General features: G+C 40.9%; 1 protein-coding gene across 24 annotated transcripts in view; it reads right to left on the bottom strand.

The window, feature by feature from the left end:
- The window catches only part of trpn1 (transient receptor potential cation channel, subfamily N, member 1), a 269947-nt gene that overhangs the window by 15519 nt on the left and 234268 nt on the right, over positions 1 to 20160 (bottom strand). For 23 of the 24 annotated variants that reach the window (XM_069922285.1, XM_069922291.1, XM_069922289.1 and 20 more), the window contains 2 exons: positions 10284 to 10436; positions 7503 to 7610 (listed from right to left, as the gene is read on the bottom strand). In XM_069922285.1, coding sequence (XP_069778386.1) covers positions 7503 to 7610; positions 10284 to 10436 — 261 coding nt within the window. Of the gene's footprint in view, positions 1 to 1359; positions 5909 to 7502; positions 7611 to 10283; positions 10437 to 20160 lie in introns of those variants that run through there. The other variant, XM_069922280.1, reaches the window with a different exon arrangement.

Genomic DNA, 20160 nt, shown 5'->3' with positions numbered 1-20160 from the left:
CCCGTCAGCACAGCATCGCTGGGCCAAAAGAAGTCGGGTCCCCCCACAGCCCCGACCGCACTCGATATAACACACATGTGAAGTTTCGTGCATGCACGGTTGCTCCTCGTGATCCGGAGGACGTCGTTGGGTACCAGCGCCATCTTCCACAACGCTGTGTGAAGTCGGTGGTGGAGTTGAATGGATCTTACCCAGGGACTGCCATTGCGGTCTCCGGTGAGGAGAAATCGACTCTGGAGGCTCCACTTCAAAGGTAGGCCCAAGTTCTTCTGTACTTGATAGCTGTTTAGAAGTACTTTTTTTTAAACTGCTTTTACTTTTGTTTTCCTCATTGCTTTCAGGATATATCAGGAATATATTCAATATTTTCTAAAAAAAGTATAAAAACTTTAAAATCAGGTTTTTTAATAGTTTTGTGGGGGGGGGGTGTTTTTCCATCTCTTCTCCCTATACCATCACGCCCACGCCCCCGGGAAATTGGTAGTGGATGTACTTTCAAAACAGAAGCATTTCATCAGTCACTTCAGCCTACCTTTAGATCAGTAGTTCTCAACTGTTTTCTTTCCACTCACATACCACTTTAAGTATTCCCTATGCCACAGGTGCTCTGTGATTAGTAAGGGATTGCTTAAGGTGGCACCTGAGTGAAAAGAAAAAGTTTGAAAACTACACTTTTAATCATACCTCATTGACTCGTGTACACGGTTCCATAACTCCAAAGGAAATGGGCCAATGACAATGTTCCTCAGGCAAAATATTTCAGTAACAATTGGGTCTAGAGCAGTGGTTCTCAACCTTCCCTTCTCACTTACATACCACCTTAAGCAATCCCTTACTAATCACAGAGCATTGATGGCATAGGGATTATTTAAAGTGGTATTTGAGTGGAAAGAAAAAGGTTGAGAACCATTGCTTTTAATGATTTTAATGAGACAACTATTGTGTGTGCAGTCTAATAGGGAGCAAAAGTAATTTGTTGGTTCTGCAAACGGTTGAAGCCCAATTTCATAAAGTTATAGAGTCATACAGCATAGAAATAGGCCCTTCAGATGAACCTACTCATGCGGACCAAAATGTCCACTCATCCTGGTCCCACCTGCCTGCACTTGGCCCATATCCCACCAAACCTATCCCATCCATATATTTGTCCACATTTTTCTTAAACATTGCAATAGCCTGCCTCAATGACTTCCTCTAGCAGCCTGTTCCATACACCCACCACCCTCTGTGTAAAAACAATACCCCAACATGATTTGATAAATTCAACCCAATATATATTCACTGCCTTAAGAGGGTAGAAGGTCAATGGATACGTAGCATCTGTACAAAATTCACACAGCTCATCATTCATTTTAAAAATTCTTTACAACTTGGATGTTTTTATTCAATAAAACATTATCAAAGATAGTTAGTTCACTTTGTAATCCTGGAAACAATCTCCATGGTTTGAAAATACCTTGTTGCTCATCAGTCTAATTACCAAATGCTGGTGATATTACTGGTACATTAATGGCAGAATATTTTAAGCAAAATATTTTCTAATACTGAAGCAAGTTTACACTGTACATTAAGCTTTTAATTTTCCATATCCAGAGTAGATCTTTGATAAGAGGAACTGATCAAATAATTTTAAAATATTCCTTACACTTTATAATTAATCAAAAACATTGGAATCTTCATCCAGTCCAAACTGATCATATCAATATCAAAAGCACAATAAACAAATAAAAGATGTAGTTTTAAATTCTGACCAGTTTGTTCAACTCTGCTGTTGACAAAAAATAGTGATCTGTTTCATTAAATGATCATGCAAATCATAAAGTAATTCCATTTACTTGGTCTGTATGACACTTTATTTGCACATCTGAATATAGATGTAATTACGGTTTCTGCTTTGATCACCGTTTTGTTCTGGGAGGAAAAAATATCCACTAGTTTCTTCTTATTTTAACTCCCTTCTCTGTCAAGGGAAATGGGTATTAACCATCTACTGCAGCCATCCTTAACAGGGGCCATATAGACCCCTGGTGGCCATAGCACATTTGAGAGGGGCCACGGTTTGAAATCATAAAATATTTTTTGTATTTTATATCGTCGGTAGGAGAGAAGTACAGAAGAAATTCACTAAATTTAACTGCTCCTCAGGGAAGGGGGCCCATAAACTTTGAGCAGTGTCTAAGTGGGCCATAGCCAAAAAAAGAGTTGAGAATGGCTGATCTATTTTGTCAGGGCCCCACACAAACCATTTAGTGATGGTTTTCAGCTACAGTCATTATTGAAAACAGTGAGCATTCTTTGTACCTGCAAAAATAAATTGTGTATTTATCTATAAATTAATATTTAAATTTGTAATTAAAATTGGAATGTATTGTTGGAGTTGTCATTTAAAATGAATAAGTCTGGATTTTGAACACAATGGGGAAAGATAATTAACCAGGTCAAGTGAGGAATGATTTCTCAAGGCCCAGCAAGTTTGTCGCTAAACATTTCCTTCTCAACAGTGTGAGGTGTTGCATTTTGGAAGGACAAACCAAGAAAGGACATAATGGTAAATGGTAGGGAACTGAGGTGTGCAGTAGAACAGAGGTATCTGGGGATACAGTAAATAATTCCCAGAAAGTGGCATCACAGGTGGATAGGGTTGTAAAGAGATCTTTTAGAATACTGGTCTTCATAAATTAAAGTATGGAGTATAGGAGTTTGGATGTTACGGTAAAGTTGTATAACATCGAATTTCATGCCTTGTTCATGACAATAAATTCTGATTCTGACATTGGTGAGGACAAATTTGGAGTACTGTGTGCAGTTTTGGTCACCTAACTGCAGGAAAAATATCAATAAGATAGAAAGAGTGCAGAGATTTACTAGGATGTTGTCTGGACTTCAGGAATTTAGTTACAGGGAAAGGTTAAACAGGTTAGGACTTTATTCCTTGGAGTGTAGAATAAGGGGAGATTTGATAGAGTTATTTAAAATTATGAGGGGGCTAGACAGAGTAAATGTACCCACTGAGGGTAGGTGAGATGTGTTAGAAGTGAAAGGGGAAAAGTTTAGGGGGAACATGATGGGAAATGTCTTCACACAGAGTAGTGGTAGTGTAGAATGAGCTGCTAGCTGAGGTGATGAATGCAGGCTCAATTTTAATATTTAAGAAGAATTTGGACAGGTACATGGATGGAGGAGGTATGGAGGCCTATGGTGCAAGTCAGTGGGACTAGGCAAAAGAAAATGGTTCATCACAGATCACAAGAGCCAAAGGGGCCCATAGTGTTCTAGGGGTAGCATGGTTAGTATAGGTGTTTAGTGCACCGCTGTTACAGTGCCAGCGACTGAAGTTCAAATCTGGCGCTGTCCGTAAGGAGTTTCTATGTTCTCCCTGTGCTTGCGTGGCTTTCCTCTGGATGCTCTGGTTTCCTCCCAGCCTCCAAAACGTACCGGGTTGTAGGTCAATTGGGTGTTATTGGGTGGCATAGGCTTGTGGGTCAAAAGTGCTGGTAACTGAGCTGCAAGTCTAAATTTAAAATTTAGATCAATCCTTGCTTCCATCACAATCTGTCCACTTTCTCACCCCCCACCCCCCCCCCCCAACGCTGCGATAAAACTTCTCCCAACATGTTAAAAATCTAAGCAGACTGAAGAAAGAGTAGAAGTTTGCGAGCTCCATGTGTGGATTTATGGAGGTGGAGGGAGGGGTTGGAAAACCAAATGGGGCACAGGGGTGGGGAAATGAATTTGGCCCCACAACAGTGTCTGTGGAAAACACCTTCAATCAAATTGCCTACTTCTTGGAAGACGAAGGTGCTTGAGCCAGAATGGCTGTGATTAAAATTGGAAAAGGAAAATTAATCCAAAAATCAAATGTTTGCAGCACAAAGATGAATTCTAACCTACTCTTCATTGGAAACTCCTGGGACCTTTCTCCAACTGGGGCACAACTATACATTATGGCCTGAATAGTATATAACATATCAAAAAGGAGTCAAAAACTACACTTTCTGCAATTCAGACTTTTGCTGCAATGTCGAAGAAATGGAAATAGAATCTCAGCAACTATGAAACAACATCGAGTGAACAAGTAAATACAAACAACAGTAAAACACACAGAAATACTGGAGGAATCAGCCGGTCTTACTGCGTCCATAGGAAGTAAAATTGTACTACCGACGTTTCACAAGATCACAAGAAAAAGGAACAGAAGCAGGCCATTCGGCACAAATCCACCCTGGGCTAAACTGTTCTCACATCTAGTTCCAATTTCCTGCCTTTTTCCCATATCCCTTGATACCCTGACTAATTAGATACCTATCAATCTCCTCCTTAAATTCCCCCAATGATCCAGCCTCCACAGCTGTATGTGGCAACAAATTCCACAAACCCACGATCCTCTGGCTAGAGAAATTTCTTCTCGACTCTGTTTTAAATGGGTACCTTCTAATTCTAAGACTGTGCCCTCTTGTCCTGGATTCACCAACCAAGGGATACATCTTATTAACATCTACTCTGTCCAATCTTTTCAGCATTCGAAATGTCTCTAGGAGATCCCATCTCATTCTTCTATACTCCAATGAATAGAGTCTAAGAGCTGCTAAGCGATCCTCATATGGTAGCCTCTGCATTCCAGGAATCATCTTCTCTGTACTCTCTCCAACATTATTACATCCTTTCTAAGATGAGGGGGCCAAAACTGCACACAGTAATCCAAATGAAGTCTCAACAGTGCCTCATAGAACCTCATCAACACCTCTTTACTCTTATACACTATTCCCCTTGAAACAAATGCCAACATAGCATTTGCTTTCTTTACTGCCAATCCAAGCTGAGCCCTTTTTCTTCCCCATCTCCTTCCCTCTAGTTCTGTCTCTCTTCCCTTTTCCCTGTCTCCTTTCACAGAGCCAAAATCAATTCTCACCTTTCCTCAATAACACCTTTTGGCTGTTGGTCTGGACTCCTCCGCCTTCCCTTTCTCTCTTGCCTTTAATTAAGATGGCTGCCTGCTGTTTAGCTTATACCTTGAAGAAAGGCTCATCTCTGAAACGTCGGTAATATATCGTTACCTCCCATGGACACTGCAATTCCGGCAGAGTTCCTCCAGCATTTTTGTGTGCTTTTACTATAATCTCAGCAACTGCAGACTTTTGTGTTTCACTCCAAATACAATAGCAGGACATGGGAATAAATGTGAATAGTGGAAGTCACCACTTTCTCTGTGGCCAAGACTAACTCGCTTTCTCTCTTTCACAGCTCTGATCAAGGGTCTCAGACCTGAAACATTAATTATTTCTCTTTCCACAGATGCTGCAAAAGTGGCTGAGGTTTTTCAGCATTCTCTATTTTTAATTTTGGGTAGTGAACTGATTTTTTAAGGCCAATAGTTTGGTATTTGACTACCTCTCCCCAGCCCCTCACTTTTTTTGCTTTGTTGATAGATGCCTCTTGCTGCCATATGGATATTATTTCAGCAAAATCAGTGAGACGTCCAGATTAAAAGTGTGATGGAGATTAAATTGTACAGTATGCCTACGGAGCAGAGTCAGATTCAGCCATTATGCATGTCACACCAAATAAAAACACATCTGCTAAGCATTAATAGTTATATGTGATATACTTTAAATGCAATAATCCCTTAACCAATAAAAAAAACTTTACTAATTAGTTACAGTGATACTTGCTCCATTGATAAACATGACGGCAGAGTTATATTCTGTGTACAGTTAATCACGTTAAAAGGTGCAGAGTCCACGAAGCTGGTTTCCCAGGCACATGGTTGAGCAAGATTACAACCCATCTGGGCAGCACCTCACGGTTTTTGATGTTGTTGGGTTTTGGCAAGTCAAGTTTGAGAGTCGATGCCAAAATCACACTTACTGACCTTTGGTAAGCTCATTCTGCAGCTGTATCAACACTAGTCCTAAACAATACAAAAGGTCAAACAGAAATCTGGTTTCCATATAACTATGTACCTGTTTTTGTAATAATATAGCTAAAGCAATCTCTAAATTAATCAGCTGTGGCAGAGATTATCCCTCTTTGGAATGTTTGAGGATTGACAACATAAACAATAAATAAAAGGAAAAGAAGAACGCATTTGTCTTGCTGAAGAATGATCAAATGCTTCAGTGTTCCTCCTTCTTTATCTTCTTTGGCTTGGCTTCGCGGACGAAGATTTATGGAGGGGGTAAAAAGTCCACGTCAGCTGCAGGCTCGTTTGTGGCTGGCAAGTCCGATGCGGGACAGGCAGACACGATTGCAGCGGTTGCAAGGGAAAATTGGTTGGTTGGGGTTGGGTGTTGGGTTTTTCCTCCTTTGCCTTTTGTCAGTGAGGTGGGCTCTGCGGTCTTCTTCAAAGGAGGTTGCTGCCCGCCAAACTGTGAGGCGCCAAGATGCACAGTTTGAGGCGATATCAGCCCACTGGCGGTGGTCAATGTGGCAGGCACCAAGAGATTTCTTTAGGCAGTCCTTGTACCTCTTCTTTGGTGCACCTCTGTCACGGTGGCCAGTGGAGAGCTCGCCATATAACACGATCTTGGGAAGGCGATGGTCCTCCATTCTGGAGACGTGACCCCTCCTTCTTTATAGTACATAGTCTAATAACTTGAGGTCCATGATGTCAGCCTTAAATGCCAATGACGGGTGTTGGTGACTGAACATGTTCTAATTGTGATTGGCAGTGGAAGGCAATGTTCAAGCTACTGAAGCATGCTCAAATTTAAATTGAATTGAATTGTTTATTGTCACGTATGCAGAGATACAGGGAAAAGCTTAGTTTTGTGTGCCATATAGGCAAAAATACACTGTGCTCGGGTACCATTTTGGATCCATAAAAATCACTGGAAACAGTAACAAGATTAATCATAACATTGTTAGTAAAATGTAACAGTAATATTAGTATAACATGCAAATCAAATTTAAAAAAAATAGCGGCTTCCCAATGGGAATCCAATGCAACCATTAGAGGTGGCATAGTTATTGTAGTGGTTAACACAACGCTGTTACAGCACCAGCGAACCAGGTGTGAATCTGGCACTCTCTGTAAGGAGTTTGTATGTTCTCCCCGTGTCTGCGTGGGTTTCCTCTGGGTGCTCCAGTTTCCTCCTACTGTTCAAAACATAGCGAGGGGTTGTAGATCAATTGGGTGTAATTAGGTGGCATGGGCTCATGGGCTGGAAGGGCCTGTTACCGTGCTATATTTCTAAATTCAAAATTTAAGTTTAAATTTAAATAAATTTAAAATATAGCAGAGTCAATTCATGCATTGCCTCTGCTTTTCATTCCACTCAGATCTGACCACCATAAATGCACAGAGACAGCAGAATCCATTCTACATAAGCATGCTCATACAAAGCTTTGTAAATGTGTTCCCACTGAATAAAGGCGTCCTTTATATTTTAATTTTGAGATTTTCTACACAGAAAATCCTTTCAATATGTTAGTATTCACCAAAAGGAAAAAATGGTCTGGATTTTTCACCTCCTCAAACTATGAAGAATTTTTAACAAACAAACCGTCAGTCTGGCCCTTCATTGTTAAATAATGAAACACCACGTTGTGCCAGTCAATAACTTCTTCAATTTGCATTGGACCATTTTGTCGAATGCCCCGTAAGAATCCAGCTGTGGGAAAGACAATGTCGCCAGTTTAACATATTTACACACATTTCTCAAAAAATAACTATTATGCCAACGGTTCATAGTTTTCTAACTACAGTTTTGCAAATGGTTTAGATTTGAGTTTTGTCTATTTTTTCTTGATTGCTGACCATCTTTATAAATCTAAAATCTTAGCCAGAAAAATCAAGCAATAAAAATGTCCCTTTTTTTCACTTTTTCTTTGTCTTTCCTAAGATAGGTTCTATATGTCTGTACTTTATCTTCATTGACAAATTTGTATCCAGTGTTTGATCTGAGGCCCCAGAATTTATATACCTATAAGTTTTTAATCTATTCTTGAGAGATAGAAATCTTCTTTGTCGACTTAGTCTTATCTAAATAAGCATATTTGCAGGAAAAAATAAGTGAGAAATATTATAAATTTTATTATTCATTTCTGAGATGTGGGCCTGATTGGTAAGACCAGAATCTTGTACCTCCTCCCCCCTCCCCCCAACTGCCTTTTGAGAAGGTGGTGGCTCACAATCTTCTTGAACTAATGAAGTCCTTTTGTCATGAGCAAAATTAAATATCTGAAGCATTAGCGTAAAGCAACGATACATCATTACTGATGAGCAAGAGGACAATTTCAGTGCTGTAGGTCAGAAATTTACTGAAGAAGCAGTGGAGTTCGGGAAGGGAATAGACAAAGATAATAAACCATATCAAGCTAAGTGTTTTCTATTTTTCAAAGGTGATCATCAGTTTCACAGGTTAATAGGAAAGGTCAAGGGTATGGGTGGACAGTGCAGGGTTCCCCTGCAGCCATCCCTCTCAGTACCAAGTTTATTGCTTTGGATACAGTTATGGAGTGGAATGACCTTTCAGGGAACAGCTATGACAGGCTCTGAGGCACAACAGGGAAGGGCAAACTTATAGTGGTAGGTGACTCCATAGTTAGAGGAGTGGGCAGGAGGTTCTGTGCCAGAAATGGAGACATGTGTTACCTCCCAGATGTCAAGGTCAAGGATGTCTCTGAGTAGTTACAGAACATTGTCAAGGGGGAGTGTAAGCTGCCAGAGGTCATTGTGCATACTGGGATCATGACATGGGGAGAAAATGCGTGAGGTCCTATGAAGTGAATTTAAAGAGCTAGAAAGAAGATTAAAAAGTAGGACCTTGAGAGTAGTAATCTCTGATTTACACCCAGAGCCGCATACTTGTCAGGTTAGGTATAGAATGGGAGGACAGAGGTGGTTGAGGTGCTGGTGCTGGGATTCAAGTTTCTTGGATCATTGGATCTCTTTTGGGACAGAGTTGACCTGCACAAGAGGAGTGGATTGCACCTAAAATGGAGAGGGACCAATATTCTGGCAGGGAGATTTGGTGGTGCTTCTTGGGAAGGCTTAAACTGGATTGGTGCCTTAGACCAGAACTGAAGCAGATGTGAAGTTGGAGCTAATACTGGAGTCAAAGAGAGCAAGTGTAGTGGACTGGATAGCCAGAGTACAGCAAAGTGACCAAAAATACTCATGGTTTAACACATTTATTTCAATGCAAAAAGCATGACAGATAGTGTAGATGAATTTAGGGCAATAAGAATGGCTCAGGAGATTAGGATATCATGGCCATAGCAGAAACATGGCTGAGTGGAGGGCAAGACTAGCAATCCATTGTTCCAGGATACAGATGCTATAGACACAATAGAGAGGCAGGCAAGAGAGGAGGAAGATATAACAACAGTACTTCAAGAGGATGTTCATGGGAGATCATCTACTGAAGTTATATAGCTAGAACTTAGAAGCATAGAAAGGAATAATCACTTTGATAAGACTGTATCATGGGTGCCAAAATAGTCAATGGGAATTGGAAGATGTATAGGAATAACGCAATAGCTGTTAGAACAGGGGAGGGGAGATTTGATAGAGGTATACAAAATTATGTTGGATAAGGATGGAGTAAATGCAAGTGGGCTTTTTCCTCTGAGGGTAGGTGAGATACAAACCATAGAACATGGGTTAAGGGTGGAGTGGAAAGATTTGGTTGGAACATTAAGGGGAACTTCACACAGAGAGTAGTGGGAGTGTGGAACGAGCTTCCAGCTGAAGTGATGAATGTGAGCTCTATTTTAACATTTTAAGAAAAATTTGGACAGGTACATGCGTGAGAGGGGTATGGAGGGCTATGGACTGGGTGGAGGTCAGAGGAACTAGGTAGAATAAAAGTTCAACACAGACTGAAACGGCTGAATAGCCTATTTTCTGTACTGTAATGTTCTATGGTTCTAACAGCAGTATTACTGGGAGACTTTATCTAACAGAATATTGGCTGGGGTACCCGGAACACAAAGAGTTTGGATGGGGTGGAATTTGTTTAGTGGGTTTAAATGAGCTTCCTAAATCAATATTTTGAGGGCCCAACTGAAGAGTGCAAATCACTGGACCTCCTCTCATGGGGAACAAAAGAGGGCAAGTGACTGAAAGACAGTGGGGGAGCACTTTAGGTCCAGTAACCACAACTCCATTAGTTTTAAAATAGTTATGGAGAAAGATGGGACTGGTCTGCAAGTTAAATTGGAACAAGGCTAAATTTGGAGCAAGAATGCAGGAACTTGTAGGAGTGGAATGGAATAGGATGTTTGCAAGAAAGAGGACAGATGGAAAGTTGGACCACCAACACAGCAAGGAGGTAATGTACCTTCAGGAGAGATTTGTCTTGCCCTCTTGGAGGGGCTTTGTATCCAGCCGACAGACGTATGTGCCAACATGTCAATGGAGTGTGTTTCTGATATAGTGTCAAGGTTGTTTCCCTCATTCATAAATTCCCGGCCCTCTGTGGAGCAGAGTTTACCTGAAGGTTTGGACAAAAAAACAAATGTAAAATTTAATGAAACATTAAAGTCTGTCGACTACGCTGAGATTATAGTAAAAACACACAGAAATCCCTGGAGGAACTCACCTGGTGTTGCAGCATCCATAGGAGGTAAAGATATATTACAGCCATTTTGGGCTTAAGCCCTTCTTTAAGGTACGTGCAAAAAGGAGACAGGCATCTTAATTAAAGGCTAGAGGTTAAAAGGGAAGAATGCGAGGAGAAGGAGACCAGACCAACTACCAAAAGGCATTGATTGGATAAGAGGAAAACTGAGAATTAATTTTAGCTCTGTGAAAGGAGACAGAGGGAGAACGTGCATGCTAGGGGAAAGGCAATGGTGAAGAAGGGAGGGGGGGGGGGATGTTTCTTAATAGAAACCAGAGAAGTGGATGTTAATGACATCTGGTTGGAAGTTGCACAGATAGAAGATGAAGTGTTGTTCCCCCAATTTGCAGGTGATCTCTGTCTGGCAGTTCATGAGACCATGGTCAGACATGTCAGCAAGGGAGTTGGAAGGTGTGAGCACTGGGATATCCATTCTATTGTGGCAGACAGAGCTGAGATGCTCAATGGAGCAATCTCCTAGTCTGTGCCCAGTCTTTCCGATATAGGGGACTCCATTACGGAAACACTGGATGCTCCAGATGACCCCTGCAGATTCTCAAGTAAAATGTTGCTTCACTTGGAACCCAGATGATGGTTGCAATCTGGAGTGCACTGCCTGAGAACATGATGGAGGGAGGCTACTCTCATTTGTAAAGGGACAAATACTTGAACCAACAAGTCACAGAAGACTTATTACCAAGTGCAGGTAAATGGCATTAATATAGATCAGTTCTTCACACTTAGACTGTCAGCCTGTTTCTGCACTGCATAACTTAGAGAAATAGTTTCAGTGCTCATTTATTCATGCAGATATTATGTTTTTTGAGTGAATGATTTCTGAGGAGACCACCCATTATTATTGGACTCAACAGATGCATAAACAGCATTTAGATAGTTTTTGAGTGAATGATTTCTGAGGAGAGACCTCCCATTATTATTGGACTCAACAGATATATAAACAGCATTTAGATAGTTTTTGAGTGAATGATTTCTGAGGAGACCACCCATTATTATTGGACTCAACAGATACATAAACAGCATTTAGATAGTTTTTGAGTGAATGATTTCTGAGGAGACCACCCATTATTATTGGACTCAACAGATACATAAACAGCATTTAGATAGTTTTTGAGTGAATGATTTCTGAGGAGAGACCTCCCATTATTATTGGACTCAACAGATGCATAAACAGCATTTAGATAGTTTTTGAGTGAATGATTTCTGAGGAGAGACCTCCCATTATTATTGGACTCAACAGATACATAAACAGCATTTAGATAGAATAATGAACAGGCAGGTAGAGATGTTGGATTGACATCATAGTTGGTGCAGACATAATAGGCCAAAGGGTCTCTTTCCACTGTCTCCTTTCCTCCAGCTTCTACACACAGAGCAACCCCCTCCCTTGATCAGTTCTCACCTTTCTTCCTGTCCTCCTATGTCCAGTTATCACCCTTTGTCTGAAGGTCTGTGCTCTTCCCCCTTTTCTTTCTTTCCTTCTCCTCACCCTTTTAATTCAGGCGTGTGTCTGCTTTTTACTCATACCTTGAAGAAGGGCTCGGGCCTGAAACATCAACTGTGTATCTTTACCTCTTAGGGACACTGCAGCATTTCTGCGTTTTTACTGTTCCTATGCCGTACTGTTCTATATTTTATGTTCTTTAGAGTATGGAGTGATTTGTGTTTGAATGGAGAGGGAAAAGCTGAATGTATCATCTTCCAAGTTGCAAGTTATTAATCATGTTTGGTCAAGATGAGGAACTTAGTTCTGTGAGATCAATGCTGAAGTTGGGGCAGTCAAAATTGGTAGAAGCAGATAAGATAGCAAGATGGATGAAACATTTAGTCAGACACATGAATAGGCAGGGAATAGAGGGATATGGACCTTGTGCAAGCAGATGGTCTTGTCTGGATTGGCATCATGTCTAGGATAGACAAGGTGGATTAAATGGACCAGTTCCTCTGCTGTTGATGTGTAGGATTGTACAGAAAAAGTCCATTGAGCCAGAACTGTATGGGAATAACGTGTCCAAGGAACTTGAGAGGCTTCTCACATTATGCCTTAAGTAAATTCACCTGCGTTTTTGCTGTGTGATTTATGTTATCCAAATTGGTAACAAATGAGAAGAACATATAAAATGTATTTTTTTTCCAGGTTCTGAGAACCAATTACTGCTCTTCTCCAACTGCCTTGAACTGAGTGGTTTGCAGCAGCATTTCAGAATTTTACCTCCTTTGTGGGGTAAAGAAATCAAACTTCCTATCTCAAAGGGTATGAGTGAACCAGCTGGGTTTATAGTACAATCACTGTAGGTTTGTGGCCATTTTAACTAATACATATCTTTGTGTTCAATTCCAGATTTAAAGTTTAATTGACATTTCACAACCGTCATTGTGGGAATTGAGTTCAGAATTAATAGCTTGCTAATTTAATGACCTTAACAAATACAGCAACATTGCCATCATGTAACAAGGAAGATTTGGGTGCAGGGAAGGAGAAACAGAACATAATGAAACCAAGGTCAGCACATCTGTAATTTACAACCACCTCAGAATAACAGTCCCAGCAATCTGCTGAGACTTTGCAGATCAACTGGCTAAACAGTATAAACAGAATCAAACAACACTGAAAAGACAGGTTGACTGATATAACGCACCAATAATTAACTAAATAAATGAGCCAGGTGGTAATGACAGAGTTAAAAATCAAACCACAATTATCATTCCACATTGATTGGAATAAGTGGTGGCAAAACAAAAACAATGTTAAAGATTCCCAAGAAGTGAAAAGAGGGATGAGAGACAAGTTTGGAAGGGAGGTAGCAAGTAGAATTGAATTAAATCACATTTTCACACTATTTACATTAAATGAATTAGAATATTCATTAATGGTACAGTCCAAGAAAACCTACCTGCTTTATTTCTCCAGAAATGTAACTTTGCTTTCTATAATATTATAGATATTAAGATATGCAACTTTACTCTCCATTATATTCAGAGTTTTTGCACAGATGTCTTGCTGACATTTTCAGAGCATGGATCAGCAAGTTCCAGACTTTCAAATCCACCCACGATTGAGTTTTTGTGTTAATGGAAAACAATGACCAGAGGAGCAGGATACACTTTGCATCAGGCCCCTCGATTTTCTGTCAACGTTGGTGCAGTTAACATAAAGAACAAAGTAACTGACTTTCATGTTAATTTGTATCTCATTTGCATGTATTAATGTTTTGTGTGAATGTATTAGATTTTACTATTTCATTGAGAATTTTTATGCTTTAATTATTTACACATATTTTCAATTATTTCCAATATAACTGAACACTAGACTCATTCAGAAAGTGAAAATATGGGTTTTTGCCAGCATAGACTGTCAGAAAATCATCAAGTCAGATTGCTTTCCCGATGTCTGTCATTTGAGGACTTGTTCCCAAACTCAGCCATCCTGCAAAAGGGTTGTAGCAGCATCACTCAGAGAATATTAGAAGATGAGTGAATTCAGGAGTAGCATGGCAAAGGATAAGACATGAGTTACCAGAGGAAGTGGTGGAAGCAGGTACAATTACAACAATAAAAGGCATTTAGGTAAATAGGAGCTTCAGAAGCATGTGGGCCACATAAGGGGTGAATGGGACTAGCTCACAGTCACCTTGACCGACATGGAAGAGTTATGCTGAAGGACCTGTACCCTTGATATATATCACTTTGACTCGGAGTTTGGGATCCAACCCATTAAGCCCAATAGAAAAGAACAGCAGTTTCCAATGGTGTTGAATATTATTAATTCTGAGAGGCCAGAGACTCTCAAGACACATTCTTGGAATGTGTGGGAAATCACTAAAATTAAGATTTAAAAAAATCATGAGCTTAGAACAGGCCAATTATGCATTCAGTTAATTATTGAACTCCGCACGTTGCCTGGATGATGAGGCTGCTTTGGGTTGCCACATGCCCAGGTCTGTTGCACTTCTGGCACTCGCTGGGCTGACCAACATAGATCAGGTACCCATGGTGGCGATAGTTCCCTTTGTTGCCCATACTCAATTTTATCTTCACTTGGCACTTACTGGTCCACAGTTGATGCATGCACGATCTTAGCCAAAAGACCAAGAAGCAATCTACTGAGTTCTTCCAGCAATTTCTTTTTTGCTTTATTATGTGTGAGCCTGATGCTTTAGAGTGGGTGGCTACAATCTAGAGCTGTCACTACAAAGGTCCAGAGTGTCAATGTTCTACAATTTCAACAATTCTATTTCCCACGGGTTTCTTCCTTTATAACATTATGATTAATCACATTATTTATTGCCTTCTTTAAAATTACAGAGATATGAATATGTCAAGTGATTTTACAATATTGTCATTCAATTATCTTTAGCTTATGGAGTCACTAGGAATTAAATTTTAAACTGTCAAGAGACGGAAAGATAATAGGCAGTCAGTCCAGGGTAGCATTTTAGATACTGTTGGGGGGGAATGACAGGTCTTTGGCTCTGTGTCTCAGGAGGGAAGGGTGGAGAGGAGAGCAATAGTGATATTGCTTAGGGGAATAGATGGGAGATTCTGTGGAAAGGATGGTATGATGCCAGCAGGTGCCAGGGACAGAGATATCTTTGATCAAGTCCTTGGCATTCTTGAGAGGAAAGGTGAATAGCCAGATGTTGTGGTACATGATGGGAGTCCTGAAGTGTGAAGATAGTGAGTTCAGAAAGAAGCTAAAATAAAGGATCTCCAAGGGTGGTAATTTCTGGATTGCAGCGTAGGCCAAGCACTAGTAAAGCCAGGAATAGAGAATTATGGCAGATGAAGGTCTGAGAAGTTAATGCAGGGGACAGGGGTTCAGCATTGTAGAGATCATTGAGATCTTTTTTGGGGAATTTATGACCTGTACATAAAGGATAGATTGCACCTGAACTTGAGATGGACCAATATCCTTCTCTCTACCCCGAGAGTTCTCATCAGTGATTCTCACTAGAGTTTATATCCCTCCTGATGCCAATTATAAACAGTCAGTTGCAGAGTTGCATGATGTGGTCAGTAAACAAGAGATGGCCCAGCCTGACGCACTACAAATTTTTGTCGGCAACTTTAACCAGGCCTATGTCAAGAAAATTCTGTCTAACTACCACCAGCATGTAACCTGCTGTACCAGAGATCCCAGCACACTCGATCACTACTACATCAAGAAAGGTCTACGGTTCTTTCCTAAGACTGCATTTTGGCAAGTTGGATCACCTGACTGTGCTCCATCTGCATTCATACAGACAGAGCCTAAAAAGAGAGACTCTAGAGATCAGGACAGCTATAAGGTGGTCATAGGAAGCTGAAGAATGGTTGCAGGACTTACTCAAATCAGCAGATTGAGTAGTGTTCAGGGACTCAGCAGAGGATTTGAATTATTACACCAGGGCTGCCACAGACTTTATCAAAACAGCTGTGGGTGAGTGCGTCCCTACCAAATAGTTCAGGATTTTCCCCAATAAGCAGCCCTGTATGAACAATGAAATCCGGATCCTGCTGATAGCCAGATCACAGGCATTTGTTTGGATATCCAGATCAATACAGAAGGAGGAGGTATGATCTGTGAAAAGTTAGCTCCCAGGTGGAGATTCTGGATGAAAATGGAAGCAAGGGACCCTGCCAGCTGTGGCAGGGCCTAAATGCCTCAACCTATTACAAAACCAAATCTGGTGAAGTTACAGACAGCAAAGCTTCGCGCCCAGAGGAACTCAATGCCCTCTACACCCGATTTGATGAGAGTAACAGCAAAGAGTGACCCCTCCGCACCCCTATGTCCCTGGATGATCCCATTCTGTCTATATCTGAGGATGACATGCATGCGTCAGGAGAGTGAATCTGAGGAGAGCATCCGACCAGGACAGAGTACCTGGCCAAGTATTAAAAATCTGTGCTGACCAACTTACCAATGTATTCACGGATATCTTCAATATCTCACTCCAACAGGATGTGGTACCCATCTGTTTCAAACAGGCATCAATCATACCAGTGCCCAAGAAAAGTACAGTAACCTGTCATAATGATGACCATTAAGGAAGGATTAAGTGTTTTGAAAGGCTTGTGTTGAAGCTCCAGTCTGAGTGATGACATGGATACATTCTATTTTGCTTATCCTAGCATCAGCTTTACGGCAGATGCCATCTCATTGGCTCTACTCAAAGCCTTGGAACACCTGGACAGTAAAGATGCATTTATCAGGATGCTCTTTATCAACTACAGTTTGACATTTAACACCATCGTCCCCTCAAAACTGATCAGCAAACTCCTAGACCTGGGATTCAACACCCCACTGTGTAATTGGATCACGGATTTCCTCACCTCCAGACCATAATCAGTGAGGATTGGTAAGAACATCTCCTCTACAATCTCCATCAGCACCAGAACACCACAGGGCTGTGTTCTTAGCCCCCTGCTCTATTCACTTTACACCTACGACTGTGTGGCTCGGTACAACAACATCTACAAATTTGATGATGATACCGCAGTTGTGGGTTGTATAAAGAAAGGGGATGAGTCAGCGTACAGGAGGGAGACTGAAAACTTGGCTGAATGGTGCACTCAATATCACCCAAACCAAAGAGATGACTGTTAACTTCAGGAAGGGGAAGCCAGAGGTATGCAATCCAGTGATCATTGGGGTATCAGAGGTGGAGAGGGTGAGTAAATTAAAATTCTTGCCGGACACTATCTCGGAAGATCTTTTCTGGACCCAACAAACTAATGGCACTGTGAAGAAAGCATGTGCTTTCCTCAGGAATTTGCAGAGGTTTGGTATGACACAAGAAACCCTGGCAAATTTCTACAGAGGTGTGGTGGAAAGTGTGCTGACTGGCAGCATCATGGTCTAGTATGGGAACAGCAACACCCCTGAGCATAAAGCCCTCCAAAATGTAGTGGGCACAGTTCAGAACATCCCGGGCAAAACCTTCCCCACTATCAAGCACATCTACAGGGAACACTGCAGGCAGAGAGTAGCAGCAATCATCAAAAAAGATTTGCACCCCCAGGTTCAGGAACAACTGCTACCCCTCCACCATCAGACTCCTCCACGACAAACTCAATCAGGGGCTCATTTAAGGGCTCTTACTTGTGCACTTTATTGATTTTTTTCCCTCTCTCTATGGCACAGTCAGTTTGTTTAGATTCGTTAGCTGTTTACAATTCTTTATTTGTTTACATGTATAGGCTGTCTAGTTTTTTTTTGTACTATCAATAAGTGGCAATTCTGCCTCGCCTGCAGGAAAAAAAAATTATCTAAAGGTTGTATGTACTTTTGACAATAAAACTGAAATCTTGCAGGCAGGTTTGCTGGAGCTGGTGAATAGGGTTTAAATTAGCTATGCAGGTGGGTGGGAGGCAAAGTGTTGGGTCAGATGATGGAGCAGATGGTGAAACAATGGGTACAATGCAACGGTGAGGAAGTGGATGCAGTTGGTTGGATGAGTTGAAATCGGTGTGCTTTAATGCAAGAAGTATTATGAATAAGGGCAATGGGCTTAGAACATTTATGATGCTATGACCATTAGCTGATGCAAAGACAGGATAATATGTTTCAAAAGGGATAGGGAGGGAGATAAAAGAGGAGGGAAGTGGCACTGCTAATCAAAAATAGTATCTCAGCTGCAGAATGGAGGCATTGTCTACTGAGTCATTGTGAGTGAAAGTCAGAAACAGGAAGGGAGTGAACATTCTACTTGGAATATTAAATTGTCCAGGCTACTGAGGAGCAGGTAAGTGGGCAGATTTTGGAAAAATGCAAAAATGACAGGGTTGTTCTTATTGGCAACTGCAACTTCCCTACTATTGATTGGCACCTGTAGTATGGACTGTGGAGGATTATGTGGCCTCTCTGTCCAGAACTTGGTGGGAATGTGAAAGGTCACTTGATCACTCTGTCTGGACCTAGTCTGTGGTTGCATCACACCAATCAAGGTTGGGCTGAACCCAAATATTAGTGCACACCTGATCATTGGCTCCTTTAAGCACCTAGTAATTACCTGGGCTGGATCCTCCATCTTACTGGACTATAAAGTCTACCACAAGCAGGAGCTCTTCCTCTTTTGCTCATTGGTCCTGAGGCAAAACCTCCTCCACTCCAGACCACTGGAGGAGTCATTGGTAAGGTGTGAATTACACAGGAATTGGGGCTGTTACATAGGATTGGAGCCATGCCCATGTTAAACAAGGAATGGGTGTAATGATTTGTAATCCTTGGTTGTTCTAACCATAGTTTCTAGTATCGGTAGTGTTAAGTCTGATGTGACTAGGTTGTATTGTGCTTGTATGAGTGTAAGCAGTTGCTAGTATTGGTAGTGTGACTGATTACTCTATGTTTTGTGATTGAGGGTACTAGTGTGTGTTTTAATAAAGATATTTCCTGTATTCAGCCTGTGTCCAGATTTGTTGCTCTTTGAACCCACAAACTTTTCTCTTTCCACACAACACTGCTTTTGTGCAAAAGGTTCAGATGGGGCAGTATTTGTCACATGTGCCGAAGAATTGCTGACACAATATGTGGTCAGGCCAACAAGTGGAGAGGATCTAGTGCTGGCCTGAACACCCTATTGCAATGACACATTTTTTTGCCCTATGGCATCTGAATATTTATTATCTCTCTCTATTTTGTGTTTATTATCTCTTTTTAATTTAATGTACACTATTATCGTTATTTGACAAAGTACCTGTTTAGGTGCAGAATATAACTAAGTGGGTACATATATATATATTGTATAATGTATATTGTGATGTAATATTTGTAGATGTTTTTGGGAGATAAATTGATAAAATTAGAGTAGGTTATATACATATACATACTTTAAAACAGATCTTATTTGAAATACTGAAGAATTCATATTCAGTGACTTTACAGAAACTATGGTGAAAGCTGTGCACATTTCACAAGTAGGTGCTAATTGAAATGATGTAATGAAATGAATAGACCATTGTCTTGAAGGAGTCAGGAGGTCTGAGTTGAACATTTTTACAAGACTTCTGACCTTTCTGCAAAGTGCTCACTCAAAGGTCATTGAGAGATTTGTTTACCTAAAACAACAGATGGGAGCAGAAGACTAACTCCTATTGTTTGCTGTAGAAGGAGGGGGTTCTGAAAGTGAGAGAGAGGATATGTGGCTGGCAGTTGGAATCTGAGATGGAGAGAGAGAGACACAGCTCAACAGTGCCAGCAGGAGAAGCTGTTTGGAACTGAAACAGAAACTCCAGAGTGGCGGATGGCTGGAAGTGCTAACTATCTGTTTCACTTGGAATAAGGGGAACAGAAAGGAAATCTGTGGTAGCCTGAAAGAAAGAGGTTATCATTTGGAGAACCCTGATGGGGCAAGTTTCATCCGCAAGACATTGAGGTGACTAATGGTGGTACCTCAGTTGTGGAAATCCTGGAACAACAAATCTCTCTCTGCAAACCTATAAAGAACCTTCCTGAGCAGTAAACATTTACCTTTCAAGCACCAAAGCCTGGTGAACTTTATACCTGTTAAATTCTGTGCACAGTATAAGAATTGCCTGGAACCAGAGAACTGAGAAGAATGAGAAGTGAAATTCAACTGTGAAGCAAATAACTTTT

Source organism: Narcine bancroftii, chromosome 2 (assembly GCF_036971445.1).
Source record: "Narcine bancroftii isolate sNarBan1 chromosome 2, sNarBan1.hap1, whole genome shotgun sequence".
Classification (NCBI taxonomy): Eukaryota; Metazoa; Chordata; class Chondrichthyes; order Torpediniformes; family Narcinidae; genus Narcine; species Narcine bancroftii.
This window is presented reverse-complemented; position numbering and strand designations above follow the sequence as displayed.